This window comes from Monodelphis domestica, chromosome 1 (assembly GCF_027887165.1).
Source record: "Monodelphis domestica isolate mMonDom1 chromosome 1, mMonDom1.pri, whole genome shotgun sequence".
In the NCBI taxonomy this organism is placed as follows: Eukaryota; Metazoa; Chordata; class Mammalia; order Didelphimorphia; family Didelphidae; genus Monodelphis; species Monodelphis domestica.
Window position 1 is genome coordinate 568,540,720 of NC_077227.1, and position 24,585 is coordinate 568,565,304.

At 39.3% G+C, this 24,585-nt stretch overlaps 1 protein-coding gene across 4 annotated transcripts; it reads right to left on the reverse strand.

The window, feature by feature from the left end:
• Positions 1-340: 340 nt before the first annotated feature.
• NEIL2 (nei like DNA glycosylase 2) lies at positions 341-21,662 on the reverse strand. Of its 4 annotated transcripts, none has more exons than XM_007476240.3 (6): positions 21,505-21,662; positions 21,188-21,283; positions 9,776-9,915; positions 5,166-5,530; positions 4,009-4,202; positions 341-1,699 (listed from the first exon to the last, which is right to left on the reverse strand). In XM_007476240.3, exons 3-6 carry the CDS (start codon positions 9,911-9,913, stop codon positions 1,383-1,385), a joined length of 1,014 nt encoding a protein of 337 aa, XP_007476302.1. In that variant the 5' UTR covers positions 9,914-9,915; positions 21,188-21,283; positions 21,505-21,662; the 3' UTR covers positions 341-1,382. The 4 variants fall into 4 exon arrangements, with proteins under 4 accessions (XP_007476302.1, XP_056669401.1, XP_007476303.1 ...); XM_056813423.1 differs by having other exon boundaries at positions 21,188-21,275; positions 21,505-21,647; XM_007476241.3 differs by having other exon boundaries at positions 21,188-21,286; positions 21,505-21,647.
• Between the last annotated feature and the right edge of the window lie 2,923 nt (positions 21,663-24,585).

Consider the following 24,585-nt stretch of genomic DNA (forward strand, 5'->3'; position numbering starts at 1 on the left):
GCTAAGAAGTATCTGAGGCCAGATTTGAACCTAGGACCTCCCATCTCTAGGCCTGGCTCTCAATCCACTGAGCTACCCAGCTGCCCCCTATTTCACTTTTTTTTTTTTGAGATTTCTTCCAAAATAACTCAAATGGAATAATGCTTTACATGATTGTACACATAAAATCTATTTCAGAATGCTTACCATGTTGTGGTGAGGGGAGGGAAGATGAGAAGGAGGGAAGTATTTGGAACACAGAATTTTAGAAAACTGAATATTGGAAAATTGTTCTTAGAAATAATTGGGGGGAAATAAAATAATATAAAAAGTTTTACTGGCAAAAAAAAAATAGTCAGTGGCAAAGAATTAACATTTTATTTTTATTCTTTAGTATTAACATCAGATAGACACTAGATCTTTTTTTTAAAACCCTTACCTTCTGTCTTAGAATTAATACTGTGTATCAGTTCCATGGCAGAAGAGTGGTAAAGGCTAGGCAATGGGAGTTAAGTGACTTGCCCAGGGTCACACAGCTAAGAAGTATCTGAGGCCAGATTTGAACCTAGGACCTCCCATCTCTAGGCCTGGCTCTCAATCCACTGAGCCCTCCAAGCTGCCCTGTATACACTAGATTTTGATGGCGCTTTGTAACTATTAACATTTCAATATTTAAATAACATCAAGTAAAAAAAGAAACCCTCAAAGGAATGATAGTTCTACACTCTTGGTGTGCTTATTCATTCCCACCCTCAATCCTGAAGCTCTGCTAAAGAACAGCTTCACGTTTCTACCATTGCCACACCTTAGAATGCTTAAAAGAAAACACCTCTCAACTACATCATGAAGATTTATAGATGATTTTGTAAATGTCTATATTTTGATTGCAGAGTTTTGGCCCCAGGAAATTTTTAACTATTGTCAAAATATCCCTTTCTTTTCTTAAGGATGAAAATGAAATGTGAAGAACTAGAAATCTCTTAACATAAAACTTTCATGTACACAAGGCATTGTTTTTCTAGAGTCAACCACCTACACCAGCCCTTGGTTAAGCCCTGAGATTTCAAAAAGAGGAGCCTCTCAAAAAAAGAGGACTCAAATACTGCAGAAACTTCTTACCTGAGCCATCATTTTAAAAATTCTGAACTTAAATACCAAAAAAATTTTCATTAACCCAAAAAGAATTGTGTACAAAAACGTAATCTACACTTCAGACTGCCAGCTTAAAAAGAAGGCATATAATTCCATTTTACTTTCAAAACTGTTTTATTTAGTCTGTAATTCCTTCTGAACTTTCTACTGTTCACTTCACCCTTCTCTACCCCATCCAATTTAACATATAGATCAATCAGCATAAAAGAAAAGGGAAAAAGGAATGTCTTTTTACAGGTATACAAAATACATCAAGGAAGCTGTTCCTGAGTCACCTCAACTTTTTCTTCAGCCTTGGGTTGGCAATGGGGGCACCACCAGGTGAGTCTCTGAAAACTACCTGGAGGCCCAAAGCTATCCTTCATGACTTGATGTCCAGCAGGGCATTGCTCTTTCTGGTAGATCAGATGGTGCAGTGGCTTCCCTTCCAACTTTTTCTGAAGCCAACCAACACTGAAACTCACAACATGATCCAGCAAGGACTCAAGGTTCAAAGGAGTTAAGCAAGAACCTAAGGAAAGGGGATGGATTCTGGCCAAGTACAAAACTTCGTTCTTAATGATGTTTCCTACAAATTAAAATAAGGAGGGGAAAAAAACTATGAGGAAACAAGGGCACATTATAGTAAGATCAGTCAAATAAGTTTACAAATGTTGTAGTAGAAGGTAATTAAACTTGCCAATTAGTACCTCCAAAGGACAATGTGATCCTCATCTCAATGCTGAGAAGTATTCTGAGTGATCAACAGAGAGGCCCCTCTCCTGAGGATGGCCCTTACCTTCAAACTGAGCACGGATACTCTGACTTCATGAAGAGATCAGCCAAGCAATTTTTAAAATATAAGAACTAGCTAGTAGCAAACTGGCCATGTGAAATTAGAATACTTAACAGAGAAAGGCAGCATGGGCTAGTGGAGAGGGACTTAAAATTAAAGAACACCTGAATCCAAATTCTGCCACTGACAATAGTCCATGGGACACTGGACAAGTTCCTTAATCTCTCAGTGTCCCCAGGCACCCAAAATTTAAGTTGCAGAGCTAGAGGGAATTTCTTCATTCAGAAGTTTCATGATAACAGACACATTTCAAAAACAAAACAAACAAAAAGTTAGTAATAATGGAGGTCTAAAAAGGAAATAAAAACAAAACAAAACAAAACATTGGCTATGGCTGCAATCAGGAAAGTCAAACTACTCCCTCCTCCCTCCATTAAGAGCATAATGATTAGCTCTGAAGCCAGGTCACCAGAGCATGGCAAACCACAGTGTTCCCTCTCTACATTCTCATGAGATATACACACTGTTCCCTAGGAAAATAACAAATCTGTCACAGAAAACCTGCAGTTTAACCTCCTAATATGAATGTGGGAGAGGAACCGAGGTACGAGGTAGCACAGCAGATACAACACCAGGCCTGGAATCTGGAAGACCTGATCTTAGACAGCAACTAGCTGTGTGACCTTGGACAAATCACTTGACCCCAACTGCATATGGCTTACCACTCTTCTGCCTTAAGCCTTTCCCAAGATAAGGGTTTAAAAAACAAAACAAAACAAAACATGATAGGGAGAGATAATGGCCTTTATCTTGCATGCATTTAGGATATCCTAAGGAAGGTGTCTTCAAAATGCTAAGAAAGAATGCTAAAGACTATTTGATAGAATGTTTTGGTATTTAAATTTTAAAACATTCATAACTTTTCTTTAGAAAATCTTATTCTAGGGGGCAGCTAGGTATCTCAGTGCATTGAGAGCCAGGCCTAGAGATGGGAGGTCCTAGGTTCAAATCTGGCCTCAGACACTTCCCAACTGGGCAAGTTACTTAATCCCTATTGTCTAACCTTTACCACTCTTCTGCCTTGGAACCAATACACAATATTGATTCCAAGATGGAAGGTAAGGGCTAAAAAAAAAATCATATTCCAATCAAGAATAAAAAATAGATTCCTAGATTTAAAGATCAAAATTCTATCAGATACCTTCATCTACTTCAAGTCATTTTACAGAAAAGGAGACAGGCCCAAGAAAAAGTGAATTGCCTAGATCACACACACAGCAGTCAGTATTTGAACTCAGCTCTTTGGACATCAAATTCAGCACTTTTTTCCCCACTGTATTTATATTGTATATTTCCTAGCTTCCTCTGAAATAATATCAACCTAAGAGTTGAAAGAGAATTTAAAAGATTACCTAATAAAACTGATTCCCCTCCCTGCCAAAAACACCCTTTCAGTTTTTTTTTACACCTCACATCCTCTCTACGTCTATGCCAATGACACTGGGTCCTTGCCATTGCATGAACAAGGCACTATTCTCAAGTCTGGCCACCTTCACTGATCCTCATGCCTGATCATTCTCCTTCTCATCTCTTGCCTCTTTGCTTCTTTAGCTTCCTTCATGTCCTGGATAAAATCTAGTCAAAACTACTTTTTATAGGAAGTCTTTCTCAATCCCCTTTAATGCCTGTCCCTTCCCTCTGCTGATTATCTACCAATTTATCATGTATAAAGCTTGTTTGTACATAGTTGGTTAAATGTTGCCTACCCCATTAGACTGTGAGCTCGACTGTCATTTGTCTTTCTTTATAAGCCCAGTGGTCAATACAGTGCCTGGTGGGTAGTGGGCATTTAACGGATATTTACTGACATTTTTCAGCTAAGGAAATGGATCAAGAACAGTTATTGGTAAATGTGAGACTTTTCTTCTTCTGCAAGGGCCTATTACATCCTATTCTAAAGCACAAGTTTCCTATGTAATACTATTTTATGCATTTAAAAATATTACTCCAAGAATAGGATTCAGCAGACTGCCAAAAGGGGAAATGACACAACATTTTAAACATTTCCAAACAAACAAATCTTCCCTTCTGGTTAGCCATACCCAGGCCAGCGAAGTATCTTTGGTCCAGAAGAGTATAGGAGACAGGACTAGCCTGCTTCAATGCTTCCAAGGCTTGCCTTCGATCAAATTCCTCAGAGAGGATATCTGAAGTTGGTTTGACCGTTGGTCCCAAGCACCAGTATATCCGACAATTGTAAAACGCCAGAAAACCCTTTGCAAAGTGCAGAACCAACCTAGAAGACAAGAGAGAATTTAACAAATTGAAGGCTGAGCTCAAAACACAGTAGCACTTACAACATAATATCCAAAAGGGTTTGGGGGAGGTATACAAAAATGAAACAAGAAACCAGAGGCAGAAGGAAAAAAGTTCAGAAGAGGACACAAATCAGGAAATTTTGTAACTTAAAAGCTATACGCATATGAAACACCCAGTGTCTATTGCAATCTCTTTGTTCTTTGAATACTGAAACAGTCATGTTTGTGGACATCTGTTCATCAAAAAGATTAAAAGTTAAAACCAGCTAAGGAACTCGATAGGGAGATGTCTGGCTTTGGGAATGCTGTGGCATTGAAACTAGCCACAGGAACGCACAGGGCTTTCTCAAAACCAAGTTCCTGCTATCACTTCCCAAGAACACCACCAGTTTATGATGTCTCCCCTGCAAGGTCAATGGCTCTTTCCACCAGACCAAATGGAATCCTAAATTCTAGATTCAGTTCTGCCACTAACTTCAACTGGCTCCAGGATACATTTCTCTTCTCCCCCTCTTAAAGCCTTTGTAAGGGCAAATGAATCATAGCACCTCATTTCAAACTACACAAAAAAAAAGGTGCTCCTGAACAAGAAAGGAGGGATCAGAAGATATAACTAGGCATTTATAAGACCCTCGTATTTCCCATCAATTTCTTACTGATTTTTTCTTCTTCTCACTTTTCCCCAGAAAAAGGAACATTTTAATTTCATTTTACAAATAGAGAAAAATTTCAGATCTTGAAGAAACTGTCTTTCCAAAAACTTCAAACCAATCTAGATTAGCGCCTGTATTAGAATTCTCAGTGCACCAATTTAGCCTATTATAAACATGCTGCCTTCTGTGAAAGGAAATAAAATATACTTATATACTAACAATAGCCAGACCCAAAGACATTTTCCCCTGCCCAGCTTAGTTTTGAGAACACATTGACTAAACCAATACCTGGGAATGGGGTCCTTCCAGTCACCCCTCTTGTTGGCTTTTGTGGCTCTGGACAATTCGCTTGCCCGAACACTACCAAATAAACCAAAATGGAAGCAAAGCCAAAGCCCTGAATTTTGGGAAGTATTTAGCCACCAAGGCATAACAGTCTCCTTTTCTTCTTCCCCAAGCTCAAGTGCTTTAATAGCTAAAGATGAGCCAGGAACTTCTTGTCCATCTAGCCTTGAGGTAGTTTCAAGTTTATGGTCACTCTTCTCTTTTGGAAGTCTCACTTTCTTTTGGAGATGCTTTGGCAAAAGGAAACTTTCAGGAAGCCCCAGGTCTTCAGTTAGGCCAAAGTTAAGATATAAATTCTTTCCATGGACCTAGGAGGAAGAAAAGGACTGATATTCACTAGCCATAATTTGCAACATTCTAGAGGAGATGAGTCTAAAAGACTACCCTGATGGAAAATTTGTTTTCCCACATCTCATGGCACCCTCTGTCCCACATTCTTACTGCTCTCAACTCCTGTAGTAGCTACTGTCTTTTCTGCTTATTTAGAAGCTAATCAATTATTATTTTTTGCATTGTTAGAATACATAGTTAGAATACGTTCCTAGGCCTAAAATGGGGACTTTCCTTTTCCTTTCAGGATTCTCCATTTGCTCACATCTTAACTGCTGCTCAGCAGAGTAGTGATGTCAGAAGGCTATGTGGCCCTTCCCTCACAATTTTATATTGGAACCAAAGTAGTTATATTGGTAGACATATCCAAAAAAAAATTTTTATATCGAGATTGTATAAAAGCTAGATTCAAGGGAAAGGTTGTCTTAAATTTTGACTAGTGCTATTATTCCTTTCTTGCCCCCCTGACTAGGTCCTCTAGGAATTATCACTTCTATTTTTTATTTTAGATTCTTGTAAAGCAGCAGAGTTAGATCAGGATTAATTCCTAGAGAAGAAATTACCTTTCACTCTGCCTGGGACCCTTTACTAAAGGTTTTAATCCATACTGGCAGAATGACCCCAAGCAAAAATCAAACTGGTTTTAGCAATATAATAGAGAAAGTGACACCAGAATATAGAAAAAAGCTCTAACAAAAGTGGGGCAGTTATGTAGCATAATAGATAAAATACCAAGCCTAGAAGTTGGGAGGACTTGAGTTCAAATATGACCTCAGAAACTTCCTATTGTGTGGCCTAGGCAAGTCACTTAAACCTGATTGCTCTTCTGTTTTAGAATTAATACTAAGGGACAATGACATGGCTCAGTGGATTGTGTGAAAATGGGATTAACTCTGCCCTTCCCATTTTAAGATTTAAGCACCAGAAGCATATACACACCACTTATCCTTAAGTGGAGGAGGTCTGTGACCCACTTGTGTGAAAGTGAGTTATGAATCAGGACCCACTAACTGCCCCCAGACAGTCCTAAGCAAAACTATAGCTATAATTGGTTGACAAAAAAGTGGAGGGAAGGCACAGGAAGGGACAAAAGGAATGGTCTTTTAAAATGCCAAGAATTTCCTGTGAGGAAGGCTTGCTCCTCCAACTTGATGCTGGAGGAGCGCCAGCTGAGAACCTCAGACTGCTTTTTCTATATTCTATTAGAACTACCACATGGGTGAGTAAAAAAGGCTGACTCTTTTCCCTGGCTTATTCTGGAGATACTAGCTCCTGGAGAGACCCCTCATCTTGGAGGAGGCCTCATGGCTAGAAGCCTTGTTTAATTTACCTCTGGGCCTCCTTTGCTGGGCCTCTTAAGCCCTGCCTGGTTCGGACTAGGCAGGAGTAAATATTTATTCTCTCTGATTTTCTTTCATTCTTTCTCTTTTTGTAAATAAATACTATAAAAATTATTTGGAATTGAGTAATAATTCCTGGCAACCACATTCTTATATATATTATCCAACCCTTTAATTTTAACCCCTTGCATTCTGACCCTTATAATTGAGTGGCAGGCCTAGAAATGGAACGTCCTAAGTTCAAATCTGGCCTCAGACACTTCTAGCTGTGTGACCCTGGGCAAATTACTTAGCCCCCATTGCTCAGCCCTTACTGCTCTTCTAGCTTAGAATCAATACACAGTATTAATCAATACACAATATTAATTCTAAGGTAATACTAAGATAAAAGGTAAGAGTTATTTAAAAACATATAATTTAAATATATAATTATATATTATATTTTACATTATAATTTTAAAATATATTTTTAAAAACTAACAAGTAAATTTGTCTCCTGGAACTTGAGATTTGTAGGTCCTTAAGGTCTGGAAAGGTTTTGAATACAAGCTTATGTCTTGAAGTTTAATGAGAGGCCCAAGTTAGGTTTAAAAAGCTCTACCACAGGTTTAGCCACAGAATGATCAATTTTTAGCAACAGCAAAATGAAGACTACAGACTAGATGGGTTATAATCTGTAATGATGGAATGAGGCCAGCACCTATAGGAATGGAATCACAGATTCATCAAAATAGAAAATGGTATTTTTACAACCTCATCTGACTAATCAGAGAATTTGTAGACTTCAGAAGAAAGCAAAGAAAGTGGCTAAAATGTGAAAAACAGAATGGATAAAGATAAAAAGAAGATGGACTTTAATAACAACAGAACTTTAATATAGAGAATGGTTAACTATCTATTCTCATTTTCTACTGATGGAAGGGAATGAAAAGGAGAATTTAATGTACACCAGAATTTTAAGACTTGGAGGCTTTGTGGGGCAGTAAGAGAGACCTACATGATTTAAATAATCAGTCTTTCTTTTAGGGAAGGGGACCAAATATCTATCTGAAGTCTATTTTCAACTGGAAGGCTCTATATAGTATTAATAGAATTAACATAAGGCCACACAGTTCATGAATCACCAAAGAAGCACAAAGTTAGCAATACCTTCTCCAAGGTTAGAGTAGACAAGTTTGAGAGGTGAGTATGTAGAACTGGAAAAAGAACCCCATTTGAAATGAAGGGTTCTGAAGAAGTAGGTAGTTGTGGTTACAAAAATACTTTAGAAGGAACATAAGGAAAGGAGTAAAGAGGGGCCACTCGGGGAGAGGAAGGCTAAAAACCTGGCTGATACTTTAAGTTTTGCTCAATAGCTATCCCCTCCTTTGTTTAGCTGTTTTTTTGTTTTGTTTTGTTTTTTTGGTGGCATAGGATAGCTAAATAGGTAGAGAAGATAGAGATATATTTGGAAGTGAAAGTAATGTAAAAGGGGTCACCTAGGTGGCTCAGTGGATAAAAAGCCAGGTTTGGAGTCAGAGGACCTGGGTTCAAATTTGACCTCAGACATTTCCAAGCTATGTGACCTTGGGCAAGACACTTAACGCCTATTGCTTAGACCTTACTGCTGTTCTTCCTGGGAACTGATAATTAGTATCAATCTAAGATAGAAGATAAGGGAAGGGAGGAAGGGAGAAAACCAATGTAAAAGTAAGCAAACATTTCTTAAGCACTTAGTATGTTCCAGGCACTGTACTAAAGAGACACCAATATGAATTTGAAAAATATTTGTTGAATTGAAATTCCACTTACCATATCAATCCCCATACCTCTTCTTTAAACCTTATGTAAAGTTCACCTCATCAGTGAGACTTGGCTCTGCCAGAGCCCAGAAAGCCTCCCCCATGTATTCTAACTACTTTGTATCTATACATTTCTCATAGAATAATAACATTCAGTGGGCTTCCTTTTCTTGTTTTGCTACTACATAGGGCAGTTATAAATATTGTACTATAAACATGGGACCTTTCTTTCTTCCATGACTGGGTCAAAAAGAGTATGAACCGTTATTTGTTTTAAGCCACTTCTGGCATCCAAGTTGTTATTGGTACCATGCTATAGTTTGCTTATTCCCACCATTCACTTCTCTTTGTCATGGAAAGATGTGAAAAACTACCTAAGTGCCCAAACATGGAACAGCTGAACATCCTGGTAATGTAAATCAATGCAACATTACAATTTAATTAACAATAAAGAGAAGGAATTGTGATAAAGAGAAAGTTATTTTGTCTTAGGTTCAAATCTTGACTCTGCTCCTTACTTATGTAACCCTGAGCAAGCTACTTCACCTCTGTTGTTAAGGGAAAAGAACCTGTAAATGTATATTCATAAAAGGTGATGGGAGGAGGGGAAGGCTTTATCAGCTAGAGATAGGAGGAGAAATCAAGGAAGGCCTTTTATAGGAGGTAGAATGAAGAGTTTCCTGAAGAAAACTAGGGACTGGGAAAAACAAAGCTAAATTTAAGGAAAGCAAATAAAAACCTTGACTAGAAAACTCAAGAGAAATGATAGTGGCCACATCAGTATCAAATGATGTAGGAGTTAAGAAAACAAGAAAAGACTGGTATAAACTGCTTAGCCATGGCATTACAGTAAGCCTTTGTCCCAAGTTATAAAAAAGAACAGGATAACCAAATAAAACACTTTCACAGCTCTATTTTCCCAAATGGAGTAAGGATATGAAAACAAAAGAGGTGGTGATGAAACTCATGAATTCTATAGTAGAATGGAAGGTCCTTGAAGGCAAGACCTATATTTCATTTTGTTTTTGTATTTCTAGCAAAGTAATTTGACAGCATGAGGTGTCAGAATGATATCAAACATTTTTCCTATAAATCCACCCACCTGTGAGTCCTGGAGCCGAAGCATCTCTAGCATGTTAGGGTTTATCTTCTTACTATTTCCCCCTACAGTGACCACCAGTTGGCCCACAAATGGAGCTACCAACTGGTGGAACTTCCTCAGAGATGGTCCTTCTGGCATTCCTGCCAGCAGAAAAGAAAAGCAGAGACCACAAGTCAATGACAGTCAATTTTCTATTACACCGTTTTAGAGATTACCTAAAACAGTTAAAATGAGGCCCAAGCTCCCACTGGTGGCAGAACTGAAAGGAGATACAAGGTCTTCTTGCTAGTTTGGTTCTTTCTTCTACAATAGACTTAGGATAGGAGGCAACAAATGTAGAGAATCTAATTAATCTGCAGAGTAAAGGGCTCAGTAAGATTAAAAGTAATAGGACACTCTCTGTCCTCATAGCATTTATAGCCTGTTAAAATAATCATAGAGAATTAGAGAGCTTGAAATCCTAGTATCATGTGAGACCTGAGAGAGATTATACAAAACAGGAAGATCAGGGAAGGTTTTATCAATGAAATGGCATTTGAGTTTGGATATTCAAGTTGGGCAGAATTCAAAGGCTGAAGCAGTAGGGAGGACATTCCAAGAATAAGGTGAAGAAATGATAAAATACAGAATATGTTCATGGTGTAAAATTGAGATTTGAACTTTGGACTTCAATTCCCACAAGCCCTTGCTCCACTTCCCCAAAATGCTTTGTAATCTCACGGAATTCTGAGGTGAGTGAGATTGAGAAGGTACTTAAGCTGATTGCAAAGGCTTTTGAGTGCTCTCTTGGACTTCCGTTTTGGGGCAGACATGGCTCTTTCCATAATGTAGGTGAGGTCTTGTCTAGGCCACTCTGGCCTAGGCACGTGTTTCTTATCCTGTCTTTTCTTTAATCCTTAAATTTCAATAAACCTCTAAAAATATAAAAATATAGTATTCCTTGCAGAGAGAAACTAATTTCTACCTGCCTCAGTCTCCCCTAAATTTTAATCTTTACAGTTGGTGACCTAATGGGGAAAAAAAACTCTCAATCTTCTGATTTAATCTTTAATATCTAGTACCTAGAAATTTTTTTTTGAGCCACATCTCTCTGGCCAAGGTTTTATTTACCCTCGCAAAGCTGCTACAGGCTCCGGACTTGTTGCGTTTGCTGCCCACCCCACCCAGCTCGGCTCATTGCTTCCTGCCTGCAGCCTCGATCATCCTCACCTGGTACCTGGTCCCGGCCTTGCCCACCCCGGCTGTTGCTGTTGCTCCTGCTCCTGGCCTCTCACCGGCCCTGCCTGCAGCCATCCGCTGGCCGCTGCCTGCCTGTTTCTGGGCCCCAGACCCACGAGCACAACCCCAGCCAGCTCATCACCCAGATCCTTGGAGTAGATAGCTCAGGACTCATTGCAACCAGCTGGTAACAGTATTGGGCACGTGGGCGGAGGGGAGAGACGAGAGGGAAAAGAAACCGGGTAATTTTCCCTTAGGCTAAGCCTCTGAGTGGATGAGGGTATTGACTCCACATGGGTGGCCTGGGCTCCACGTGGACTGGGGCAGGAGGAGGTATCAGAGCAGGGGAGAGAGAAGAAACAGACTTTTCAAACAAACTTAAAAAGCAATGGGCTGTTTAAAAGGATACCTTTTGACTGTTCTGGTAATTTCATTGATTTCACCTGTGTGCCAGAAGAAAGATTCAGCCCAAAGATTCAACTTTGGGGAGGCAAATGGGTGGCTCAGCCATCTGATAGCCAGGCCCACAGACATGCGGTCCTGGGTTAAAATCTGGCCTCAGATACTTCCCAGCTGTGGGGCCCTGAGCAGACCCCCTTAGACCCCATTGCTTAGCCCTTACCACTCTGCCTTCTGACAATAGACATTTAAATGGATAAGAACCCAAGCAACTTTGAAGAGACTAAAGGCTATATTCTAAGGCATTTCAGACTCCAATGGTTTATAAAAAATCTCTGTATTTCTATTGCATTTCCTGATTGTTCTGTTTAAGATATAACTTTGTGATTTTAATTTCATATATTACTGGATTCAATATTCTCTTACACTGAAGGTTGATTGAATTTATTTTGAATATACTGAGTTTTGAAATTCTGTTGTTTCCCCCCATAACTGTGCTGAACAAATATTATTGTAATTAAGTCCATATGAAAAAAAAACAGCCTTTCTATTTTGACTTTGTAAATTCTCACATAGAGGATGGATGGACTTCAGGACTGGTTATAATTGTATAACCACCTTTGGAAAATTTAATATGCTAAATATATCAAATGATTTTAAGAGTTTTTTAAATATGATTTTTGGAATTTTTTTTTAACAATCTCTGGTTATTTTTGCCTGCCCCTACCCCGAGGTAAGGCCCATTCTAGTAGCTGAAGTGAAATACATTTTATAAATCCCAACCTTCCCACATGTGAATGGAAGTTGGGCAGTTAATCTCAGGGCATTTGTACCCCTAAAAAGCCTCCAGGAAAAAGGAGCACCCCTTTATTTATACTCTTCAGCTCACTACTTTACTTGCACCAGAATATCTAGATTTCTTGATTATGTTCTTAACCCAAGATGAGTTTTACTTAAGAAATATGTTTATTACCAAGGTTGAAAGATTGCTATGATTGTAAAAACTTGTGACAAATATCCATCAATTCATAGGTTTTTAAAATGTCATACAGCAACTTATGTGATATATGAAAGTGTGTTTGTTTGCTATTGTAATTAATTGGGCTATTGAGAATTTTGGGGAAGTGGAGCAAGAGCTTGTGGGGATTGAAGTCCAGAGTTCAAATCTCCATTTTACAATGGGCAAAAGATAATCAAGTTGAACTACAGTATAAGGTACATGATGGGGAATAATATCAGATAAGGACACATATTTAGTGTCCCCACAGTTAGCTGACTCAAATATTAGCTGCAGGGCTTCCAGGGGGCCCAACTCTCTCCAACAATTAAAAAAGTGAGAGAAAAAAATGAATGCCATAAAGCTATGTAAAAATAACTATCCCTATTTGCTAGTGATATAATGTTTTATTTAGAAAATACTAGGAAATCAGCAAAGATACCAACAGAAACAATAACTTCAAGCAAAGTTGCAGGACACAAAATAAATATTAAAAATCAATATCTCATATAATAACTAAATTTAAGAGACCATAGGAGGGGAAATTCAATTGCAAATAACTGTAAAATGAACAAATTATTGGGAAACCAGATCTACCAAAGAACACAAAATACTTGTGAAGTTTCAACTACAAAGTGCTCCTTAATGAAATTGAAAAAAAAAACAAAAACAAGTACTGGAGAAATATTACTAATAAAAGTTATTATAGTATCAAAGTTATTCAGTTTTCTTGCTATATCAAATTATCAACCACCTGTCAGTTTAGAATAAATAAAAACAACACACAATACTGTGAAGATTAAATTTAACTCTCCTGATTGTGAAAATGAAAATACTTAACTCTCCCCTAATTGTGAAGATTAAATTGTAACCCCTAACTATTTTTATATTTATTCTCCACAAGTGTAAACACCTTACTTAAAAGTTAAGGATGGAGATCTGCCCATTTTTAGATTTCATCACCAAAGGTGCAAACACCCCATTCACACTTGAGTGGGGGAGGTCTGTGACCCACATGTGTGATAGTGGGTGACAAATCAGAATCTATTGACTGACATCTGGGCAGTCCTAGAGCAGAGCATCAACTGTGATTGGTAGATGTAAAATTAGGGGAAGACACAGGAATTGATGCAAGAGAAAATGTCTTTATAAAAGGGGCTGTCACTTCCTATGAAAGACAGTTCTTCATTTTTGGAAGTGGAGACTAAAGAATTCTTCATGCTTTTCAGTTGAGGCTGGTGAAGAGGGACAAAAGAATCTGCTGACTGGACTGACACATGGTGAGTGAAAGGCTGACTCTTAATTGCTGGATTTTTCTGGAAAAAAAACAAAACTATCCCCTGGAGAGAGCTACTCTTGAGAAACACTTGCCAGGTCCCAGCTCCTTGGCTCTGCCAAGGCCAGCTGAAACTAATTCTCCCTGCCTGGCGGAGCCAGGAATAAATTACTTAGTGCTCAGGCTAGATATCTTACCTTAACCTCTCTCTGATTTCTTGCTTCACTCTTTCTACATTTTGTAAATAAATTGTAAATAAAATCTCTTTGGAATTAATTAAATTCCTGGTGACCACATTCTTAAATAATCAAGTCAATCCCTTTTAAAAATAATCTTTTTCCCTCCTTACAATAGTTTTAAGAGTACAGCAACAGAATCTGCCTAAACCTTCCTTCCAGAAGTAAGTTCTAGCCCTAACATTAAAACAACAATAAATCCAAAATTCAGAAATCAGGCTAGAATAATGAACAAAAAGAGAAACAAACAAAAAGCTATAATGGCAACAGAGATACTTGAAACACAAATGCAGAAGAAAATGACTGTAAGACAAGCAAAAGCCTCAAAGAAAAATACAACACGGGTACAAATTTAATTAGAATTCCTAAAAGAGATATATAGCAAGAGTGAAAAATGTTTTTAAATGTGAAAACAAAAGTGCTAGAGAAAAAAAAACCCAACAGCTTTGGAAGAAAAAAGGAAATCGACAGTTTGGCATTAAATATATACAAAAGCCTTGCCCAAGCAACAAACTTCTGAAAATGATTGCCTAAAGCAACAAGAAATGTTAAAATAAAGTAAAACAACCTGAGAATCACAAATATATAATACTTTTAGACAGTGTCTTAACTCCTAGGGAGGATCTAGCTGAAACTCTCCTACAGAATGCTGGTGGCTTGCCTAACTAGAGTCTATGAACTTGTTGCTGGCCACAAACCTGAGGCCCTTGTCCTGGAGTGGACCATCAAACCTGGAGAAAACATCAAGGTCCACTTTAAATGGGCCCAGAAGCAGATGGCCTCTTGAGGCAACTGCCTTCCCAAAAGAGAAGGCAACGATTGAAAAAATGGCACTTCTGATCACCAAACACTCTGTTGGTTTTTTTTTGTTTTTTGTTCCTCAATTTTCTGATTTGTATTGTTTGCCCATTTTTCTTTCCCCTTTGTTGTCTCCTTTTAAAGTATTGCTCAAACTGTCATGGACTAATGCTCTGTCAATGTGATTAACAAAATTATGTTTCAACAAGTCACATCTCTTTGGCCAACAGTGGGCTCTATGAACACTCTTGGCCAAAACAGGGGAATGTCAAAATATTGCTAAAACCACAATGTCTGTTTTCCATGAACTACCTTATTATACAAATATACTGGACACAGGATAAGCCTGTTTTCAGTAAAAAGAGTCAAACAGGAGCCTGCTAAAAGCCAGAAGTCTTGTTCATTCCCAGAGGCCTTCACAAAATTCCATGGATGACCTTACTGAGCTGCCTATCTCAAACTCTGTTTGACGCAACATAAAGCCAATTTAAACCAGTTGTAGGGAGGGCAGAGACACAAAAGGGGCCCTTTATGGGGATTGGAAGGGTTGCTAAAATGATCTACTTACATGAACGGATATTTCATTATTGATAGTACTATCATGAGAAGGGTGCAATTTCCCTGCTCCTTCATCATGTCTGTTTTTATTGTTGCTTTTTCTAAAGTAGGCCAATGTAATGACAATTAGAAAAAAACTCAAGGATCTAAGACATTAGAAAAATTAGATTATAATAGTTCTCTAGTGATTATTTAATGAGACTAGGGAGGAACATACATATTTCCTAGTAGTGCAAAATTGACAGTGTGCTAGAATATGACATCTTTATAAATAAAAGGGGGGGGAAAAACAGAAATATTAAACATCTTTTCCTGACCACAACAATAAAAATGGTAATAGTTTATGAAAGTCCTATTCAGACTAAACAATTTAATTCTAAGGTGGATCAGAGAGCAGAACCAGGAGATCTATTTATACAATGACCATGACAATGTAAAAAAAAAAATTTGTGAAAGATTGGACCAATAACTTCAGAAGATTAAATATGAAAGCTACCCCTCACCTCACGATAGAAAGATTAAACTATGTGCAAAATAAGAATATAATTTTCAGATAATTACAACACAAATTTGGCTTGCTTTATTCTCCTACTATTACAAGGGAAGAGAGGAAAGAAAAGAATGTATAAGAAGCATTTTAAAAGCATACACAAAAATTATAGCAGAGCACACAGACAAAAAACAGGGCAATACTACTAATGCCAAATTAATGTATACTGAATGGATCAGGTTGCATGTAATGAATTTACAGTTTCACATACAATTTCACATACATAGTATTATCAGTAAAAGGGCATATATTATAGGGCAGCTATGTAGCAGGGTGGATAAAGTGCTGGGCCTGGAATCAGGAAGACTCCTCTTTCTGAGTTCAAATATGTTCTCAACCACTTACTAGCTGTATGATATGGACAAGCCATTTGACCCAGTTTGCATTAGTTTCTCCATCTGCATAGTGAGCTGAAGAAGGGAATGTCAAATTATCCCAATATCTCTGCCAAGAAAACTAGTGGGATCATCACAAAGAGTAATGATGGAAAAGAATGAATAATAACAAGGTGTCAAGTACTGTGCCAAGCTCTAGAGACACAGGAAAAAAAGGCAAAATCCCAGTTCTTGATCTCAAGGGGCTCACATTTTAACAGAGGAGACAATTTGCAAGTAAGTGCATACAAGAGAAAGGAGTCTAGGAAAGATCTGCTGTCAAAAGTAAGGTGTGAGGGTAGTTTTGAAAGAAGTCTGAGAAAGTAAGAGTTAGAGGTGAGAAGGGAGGGTGTTCAGTCAATAGATAGATATATGTAAGGAGCAGCAAGTAAGGCAGTGAAGTTGGATTTTATAGTGCGTAAGAGAATTCAAAGTGGAAAGGTAGGAAGATGGTCAGATTGTAAAGAACATTAAAAATCAAACAGAGGATTATATATTTGATCCTAGAGTTAATTGAATAGGAATATGACACGATCAGACTTTAGGAACTTGAGGCAATTAGGAGGCTATTGTGATAATCTAAGAGAAGTGATACAGGCCTGTACAAGGGTGATGGCTATATAAGCGCAGAGAAGGAATTTACCAGAGAGGCCTCTTAAAGATAAAAAACAAGATTTGACAACAAATTAGATTTAGGAGATAAGAGCAGTGGAGGAATCCAGTTTTCAAGCTTGGTGAACTTGAGGAGACAGAGATGCCCTAGACAGTTCCATGAAAGTTGGGAAGACCAGGTTTTGTTCTGATAGAGGGAAGATAATAATGTGGATGTGTTGAGTTTAATAAGATGCCCATGGACAATCAATACAAGATATCAAAAAGTTGGCTGGTATTAAGGAACGGGTGCATAAGGGAAATGAGGGTTAATTCTGATGTGGAATGAAATTGCAATGTCCCCAAACCCTGCCAAGTAGCTGTAAACAATCAAGAGAACATGGAAACAATTAGTATGGGGCCACCATTCAGATAAGGCATATGGGTTGCTTAGGTTTACAATTATGAGAGAATTCCTTTCATCACATGATGTAAATCCTTGGGTAAGAGGGTTCGGTTTCCCAGTCACACTAGACTAGGTTCAAACAACGCTCAATTTCCACAATCATTGTCTGCACAGAAAAGAGCAAAATTTGATTAAAAGTTGCCCTGAGGTGTTTAACATGTTATTAGTATCCCACTGCTCTTTGCTCTACTGCCCACCCCTTACCCAAATTGAAAAACAGGATGAATCACGGGTAAAGCCACACAGACCAAAGTGGAACATGGGTAAAAAAGTGACATCAGTTCCTTAGAAAGGAGAGGGTAACAAACACTAACAAATGACCTCTTCCTTAGTAACTAATTAAGACAAAAAGTATTCCTGTGTCAGAAGTGAATCTCTCTCCACTGTCACTTTTTTGATGTCATCTCTCAGTGACCTGGAGGTTAAATACTACTGAGTAAATTAAGGTATAGATGAGCCTAAAAAAAAAGGAAGTTAAGGAACCATGAACCAACAAGACAGGAAACAATGATTCCATAGGCACTTCCCCACCTGAGCAGCTCAGGCAAATTAAGAAACTATGATTGGCTCCTGAGATGTGCTGTGAGAGTTAACTGGGTGGAGAAAAAAGCTTATAAATTCAGACCAGGAGCAAGTCTGGGTCTTTGACGTACATGTAGAGGAGCAGAATGTACCCTTAGGGGAATGCAGCTAGAGGCCCATAATGACAGTAGTAGATTAGAAAGGTTGAATACCTCTCTCCTACTTTTTCCTCTCTTTACCACTACTACTACTTTTGATTTAATAAAGTTATTAAGCTACAACCAGCCTCATAATTTTAAATATTTCATCTTAAAACCTCATATCTATCCTCTGTAAAAATTAAATTATTTTCTCTACTAAAAGTATTATGATTTTAGAGGCTTATTAAAAATTAGAAATCAAGGATATAGAAATACAAAATAAGAAGGCACATGCCTAGAGCACTAGCCCATTTGCAATTCACTTACCTAATCTTGAGAGCCACATATGCTTAGAAGTGGAAGCAGAGACCAAGTAGGTGGTACAGACAGTTTAAATACCCATTTTGTTCTCGGCCCAGGTGGGGATTCAAGTGAGATTACAGGGAATTCTGGGAACTGCCAAGGACTTCTGGGGATTGAAGTCTGGGGTTCAAATCTCCATTTTTACACCTCCCCTTCCTTACTTTATCTCCCCTTCCTTATCTAACCCTACTTACCTACTTGTTTTTTGTTTGTTTTTTTTTTACTTGCTACTCTATTGCTATATTCTCTAATAATAAAGCTTGTTTCCTCAACACGAAGTCAGTCTGAACTATTAGTTCTTTGGAGGAAACCCTAATTTATACCTCACCCACATCAAATCCAAAGTTTACATCATAGCAGTGTTAAAAAACCCTAAAGACTCAGTAATAACACAAGATACAATAGAAAAATACCTCTAACACAAAAGTTAAAATTCTAAAAATAAAAAACTGAAATGATAGACAGGTGGAGATGTAGATTTTTAACAAACAGAAAAAAATGGGAGTTCAGAGCAATTTTATTGCTCTATTTTATTCTTTTGAATAGGAATCAAGAACACGTTAGAATCATGGCTTGAGGTAATAAAAGTTTGGAATAGTTGATAAGCTGAATAGGATAAAAAAAATCAAGGAAGAATAAAAATCTTGCTCTATAAAGAACCTCTGAGATTGGGTAATATAAATGAATTTATAGTGGGCCCAATCAATACAGACATGGGAGTTCAATCAATCAACATTTATTAAGTACCTACTATATTCCAGGCTCTATACTAAGCTCTGGGCATACAAAAAGAAGCAAAAGATAGTACTTGCTCTCATGGAGCTTACAATCTAATAGGAAAAACAACATGCAACCAAATACTGTACTGACAAACAAGTTATAGAGGATAAATGGGAAATAATTAACAGAGGGAAGGCAAAAGAATTAAAAGGGTTTGGGAAAGGCTTCCTGTAGAAGGTAGGACTTTAGTTGGGACCTAAAGGAAGCCAGGGGGGTTAGCAGTTGGATACTAAGAGAAGGGAAACTCAGCAAGAGATAGTGTCTTGTGCAGGAAATATCGAAGAGGTCTATGTCACTGGATTAAAGAATGTGTAAAAAGACTAGCAAAGTAGGAGGGGGCGAGGTTATAAGGAGCTTTCAATGCCAGAGCATTTTTTATTTACTCATGAAGTTTATTGGGGGTCTGGGAAAGAGAGTGTATGTCAGATTTAAGCTTTAAATCACTTCAGTAGCTAAATGGAAGATGGGCAGGAGTGAGGAGAGACTTAAAAATGGCAACAGTCTTGATATCAAAGGATCAGAGAGAAGAGGAGGCATTGGAGAGATGTTGCAAAGATGAAATCAACAAGTCTTAGCAACAGATATGGCTGGGGAGAGGGAGGAGACAGTGAGAAGTCAATTTCAAATCTGAGGAACTTCTACAGTAAAAAGTGAGATAGGAGAGGGGGAGATTTGAAAGATAATGTGCTATATTGATTTTTAGATGTCCAATTAGACCTCAAATTTGAGATAGTTTGAAAGGCAGTTGAAGATGCAAGTTTAGAGGTCCAGCAGAAAATTTGGGGCAGGATAGGTAGATTTAAGAATCAGCATAGAGATGGTAAGTAAATCCTCAAAAGCTGATGAGATCACCAAGTGAAGTAATACAGAAGTGAGTTCAGGACAGAAGGGCACCTATAGTTAGAAGTCTGGATCTGGAAGAGGATCGATCCAGCAAGAGACAGAAAAGAAATTCTAGAATCAAAGAAAGCTGGAACTGGAAGAAACCTAAGCAATTATATATCTTATTTTACAGGAAAAATTACAAATACCCAGGGATGCTGGGAATATATTCTTCCTGATTCTCATGCTAAGCAATTCATACAATAGAAAAATGGAGTTAAAATTACTGAATAGGTAAAAAACCTCAAGGAAGGTATATCACAAGAAAGATATATTCTACTACTTCTTTTCCTCTTCATACAAAAGCAAAAACCTGTGTAGGAAACTTTTTTGCAAAAACAAGGTTACTGCCAGGCCTATTTGGAGCAAAATATTAACATCAAATAGGCACAGGCTACCCCCAAATCTTCAGCCTTGGAGCCTTCTAGGACAGCACTATCTACTATCCCCAGGTTATCTAGCTGTGTTCCTGAAGCTGAATAGGATAACTGATATGCAGAACAGGGTCATATTGTTGTGTTTGGGGTTCAGTCTCCCTCCAAAAGAATTTGTCACTTGAGTTCTCTTCATCTCAGGCAAAGCTTTTATTGGGGTTATCTAGAACAGGTGGCCTGGGCTGGTGGCAGTGGAGTTGCCTTTCCCCAGAGTAGTGGGGGAATAGGATTTTTATGGAGAAAAATTAAGGTCCCTCTAACCCCATCCTTAGGAGAGGCTTGGGAAGATGGACCACTAGGGTAGTTCTACACAGGTGGGAACTAAAGGAATTTCCCCTGATTGATGTTTATTGGAGGAAGCCAAGAGTTCAGATAAGCGCCCCTGGCCTTGGACCAGGTTTCCAGCTGTTGCCATTTGGTGCTTAGGGGTTCCAGCCCCTATACGGGCCCTTGGTCTTAGATTTCTGCAGGAGCCTGGACCCGGGCCCAGTCTGATGTCATTTGCTGCCTAACTCAGGGGTCCCAGTCGCTATCAATACCTGGAACCCATAAGCCTCTTACCATATCTTCCCTAATTATTTCGATTCCAATAATTCAATTCAATAAATATTTATTAAGCCCCTACTATGTGCCCTGGCACACTGTGCTAAGCGTTGGGGATACAAAAAGAGGCAAAAGACAGCCCCAGCCCTCAGAGTTTGCAACTACTGGGGGAGACAACATGTAAATAACACACAAGCAAGCTACTATGCAGAAGAGCGTTCCTGGAGAAGTAGGTCTATTAATGAACTTGGGGCAGGGGTGGGGATTGGGGGAGGTTTTACTGACCCTTGCAGAAGTCCACTCCAGATCCCAGAGAAGCCGCTGCTGGGGGGTCCAGGGTCCCAGAACTTGAAAAATTCGGGCGTAACTGAACCTAAGAGGCTGCTGGAAATGAAGAGGGGGAGACCAGAGAGCCTCCTCCCCGAGGAGGCGTCTCAGCCCGCCCGTGGCCTCTTACCCTTCCCACCCCCAGGAAACAGGAACCCTTTCGAAGGATTAGCCCCCACCACCCAGCCCCCAACCTCAGCTAACGGGGGCGGGAAGAGTCCCCAGGAGAGAGAATAAGGAGGGAATGTGACAAGAACCTGGGCGGTCGAACTTACCCGGTGCTGCAGAACCGGTACAGGGGTAGGAAAGGTTTGGGGTAAAAGAGAAGTTCGATCACAGGTGAAAACAACAAAGTAAGAAATTCCACTGCCGTCACGCTCCGCGAACTTAGGATACAAACCTGAAATATGAAGCTCCCGCGGGATAAATTTGTCCAATCACCGAGGAGGGCGGGGTAGCAAGGACTCTGATCATAGGGGGAGATGATAAAGGGGCGGGGCGAAGAAAGCGGAGGTACGAGGAGGAATGGGCGGAGCGTGTGGAAGTGTCGGGAGAAGTAGGTAAGGAATGAAAAAGTGAGGCGGTGTAGGAGAGGAGAGAAGAGTGCGGTTAGGAAGGGGAAGAGACGCCTAGCAAAATTCCTTGATCCCCCCCTTATAACCAAAGACTGAGTAGCTAGAGGGTCAGACCAAAGAAGAAAGGAAAAAAAAAAGGGAACACAGCTACCATCACGGAGTCTTGGGGGGTTGCTGGGGATCTCTGGGACATCCTTGAAAAGCTACTCTTGTGATCTATAAAGTCTCGGCAGGAACCCCTCCCCCAGCGGGGAAATTAGGCACCACAGGAGGTCATCGAATCCTCTGGGGGACACTTAAGTATGGAAAATGTTTTCCCTTCCTACAGCCTAAATGGTCTTTATTCTACCCGTTGTTCTCCATTGTGCCCTCTGGGGACAGAACAAACTCAATTCATCTTCCATGTTCAAGTCCCTGAAGAAGATCCTGTTCCAGAAGAATTCATTCCTTCTGACAGTTAAACACCCCGGATCTCTTCCATTAATCCTTGATTGACTATGTCTAGATCAGCACTGCCCTCTTTTCTTTCAGCAGCCTCACTGCTTATCAGTTTGTACAACGTTAATTTGTATCTGGCCTTCCTCAAATGTGGAGGAACCCAACACATTATTCCAGTTGTTATCTGACCTGTTGCAGAAAACTGGTTGGTATTTCTGCTCTGCCACTTTATGAACTTGAGCAAGAGGTCTCATCTCTCAACCTGTTTCCTCTTTTGCAAATTAAAATTAGGTACAACAGAAAGCTATCGAGTCTGAGGACCTGGATTCAAATCCCAACCTTGAGACTTACTTTATGTTTTTAAGCAAACTAACCTCTCTGAGATTCACTTTCCTTGTCTGTAAAACCAGGTGGGTTAGACAAAATGGGTATCTGAGAGCTCTAACAGATCTATGACCCTATGATCTCCAAGGGTCTTTTCAGACTTGACATTCCATAAATCTAGGACAAGGAAAAAGGCAAAAAAGAAGGCACCCTACCTTCTCACGAGGTTAAGGCCCTCACAATCAGCAAGCATTTATTAAGCCCTACCATGTGCCAGGCACTGGGCACAGGTCTTTTTTTTTGGGGGGGGGGTAGGGGCGAGTAGTTGTGCTAATGCCTAGCACAAAAGGACAAGAATGAAATAGTCTTAGCTGTAACAGACCCTGCTTTCTATGAAGGAGCTATGCCTGCTGATTCAAGTAAACAAAATAAATACAAAGTAATTTAAAGGCGTAGGAGGAAGGAGCTGGCAACTTTAAAGATCTGCAAAGACTATCTAATAGAAGCTCAGCTTGAGATGGGCTTTGAACTGAGCTAGAAGTACTGAGCAGCTTGGTTGCCCAGTGGATAGAGAATATAGGAGTCAAATAATCTCTTCCTGAGTTCAAATGTGACCTCAGACACTTCCTAGTTGTTGTATTCGAGGGGTTGTTTATTTGTATTAAAGGGGTTAAGTCTTTCAGTATAGAGAGGGGGAAAGCAGGGTTCAGGGGAGACAGCTGATGTTTAGGGTTGGCTCAGAGAGAGGAGAGGGGGTTTGAAGATTTCCCACCTTCTGCCTTCCCTCCTAGCTAAGGCTGCTCTCCCAGATTCACTCTTGTACCTCTTGTCCCCCCCTCCACTACTCGAGACCAAAGGGTCTCCCCTTGTTCTGTTCACTCATACTTGTTCACAGCTTGGGGAACTATTTTAATGTCCACTCAATCAGGATAATACAAAAGAAAAACTGGCAGGGAAAGAATGGGAAAGGAAGGGGGGGGGGAAGGGGATCCCTGTCTCTAAACCCTTTTTCTCCCTCCTTGAGTTTGGGGGGAACTCAGGCTTTGGAAGCCTGAGCCCCCTGAGAGAAAGTCAGGTTGACTCACCCTGGGTTTGGCCCCTTGGCCACAGTTCAAACTCAGGGCAACAGGAGTTGAGGTAAAGTCAGACAGAAATTTAAAATGTCTTTCTCAGGTTTCCTCTTCAATAGTCTTTTAAATTGGGAAATATTGGGGGGGGGAAGATTTCCATTCACCAGCTGGGAAAAGTGGGTAACCCTCATGAGAAAGTCTTTTCCCACTTTTTCTCTTCAGCTTCTCAAGACTGAGAGACTAACTCCTCCACCAGCCAGAGTCTTTTCCTCCTCAAGATTCCCAACTCCTGGGGCCCCTCCCCCACTGAGGTGATCAGTTCCATACACTCTTCAGCCTAGCACTTTTCTTATGTGCCAGTTTCTGTCATAAATCCTCCATTTCCTATTGTTTGTTTGCATGGTGCCACCCTGGCCCACGCCAGTTACTTACCTTCTATGTCTATTCTAATCTATCTATGTTACTTATTGTTCCCATCTATGTTACTTATTGTTCCCATCTAACCTCTACCCTCCCAAAACAATAAATCTTATCCTAATCTGTCTATTTGCTAATCAAATTCCTATCTTATGCTAAGACTGAGCTGTAGGAAGAGGATTAGGATTATGTTCCAACAAAGTTTTACAATATAACAATTTCTTAATACTGTGAATCTTAAAATTTCTCAGACTTGTGAATCTTAAAAATTCTTAAACTCTACCTTAGAACATTTGGTTAGGACCATTCCCCATTTTAAAACAATAAAGGGATTTAGTCAGGAATGTAGGTGGGAACTCTAACATTACTCCACCCATACTTAGGCATACTTTAGGGGAAGATAAAGTTGTAAACTCCTGATTGAACAATGAAAAGTCCCCAACCCATACTTAAAGTGAAGCAAAAGTCCTTAAGCTAGATCTATTTTTAGATCAAATACAAAGGGGTGCTAAGTACCTATGAAGATCAAATT

Excerpts from the sequence above, each read along its gene's own strand:
- NEIL2 (XM_007476240.3), bottom strand. The coding sequence starts at position 9,913 with ATGCCAGAAGGACCATCTCTGAGGAAGTTCCACCAGTTGGTAGCTCCA. Across the intron at positions 5,531-9,775 it reads TTCGGCTCCAGGACTCACAG|GTCCATGGAAAGAATTTATA; the intron begins GTGGGTGGATTT and ends TCTTCCTCCTAG. Across the intron at positions 1,700-4,008 it reads AAGATACTTCGCTGGCCTGG|GAAACATCATTAAGAACGAA; the intron begins GTATGGCTAACC and ends TTTAATTTGTAG.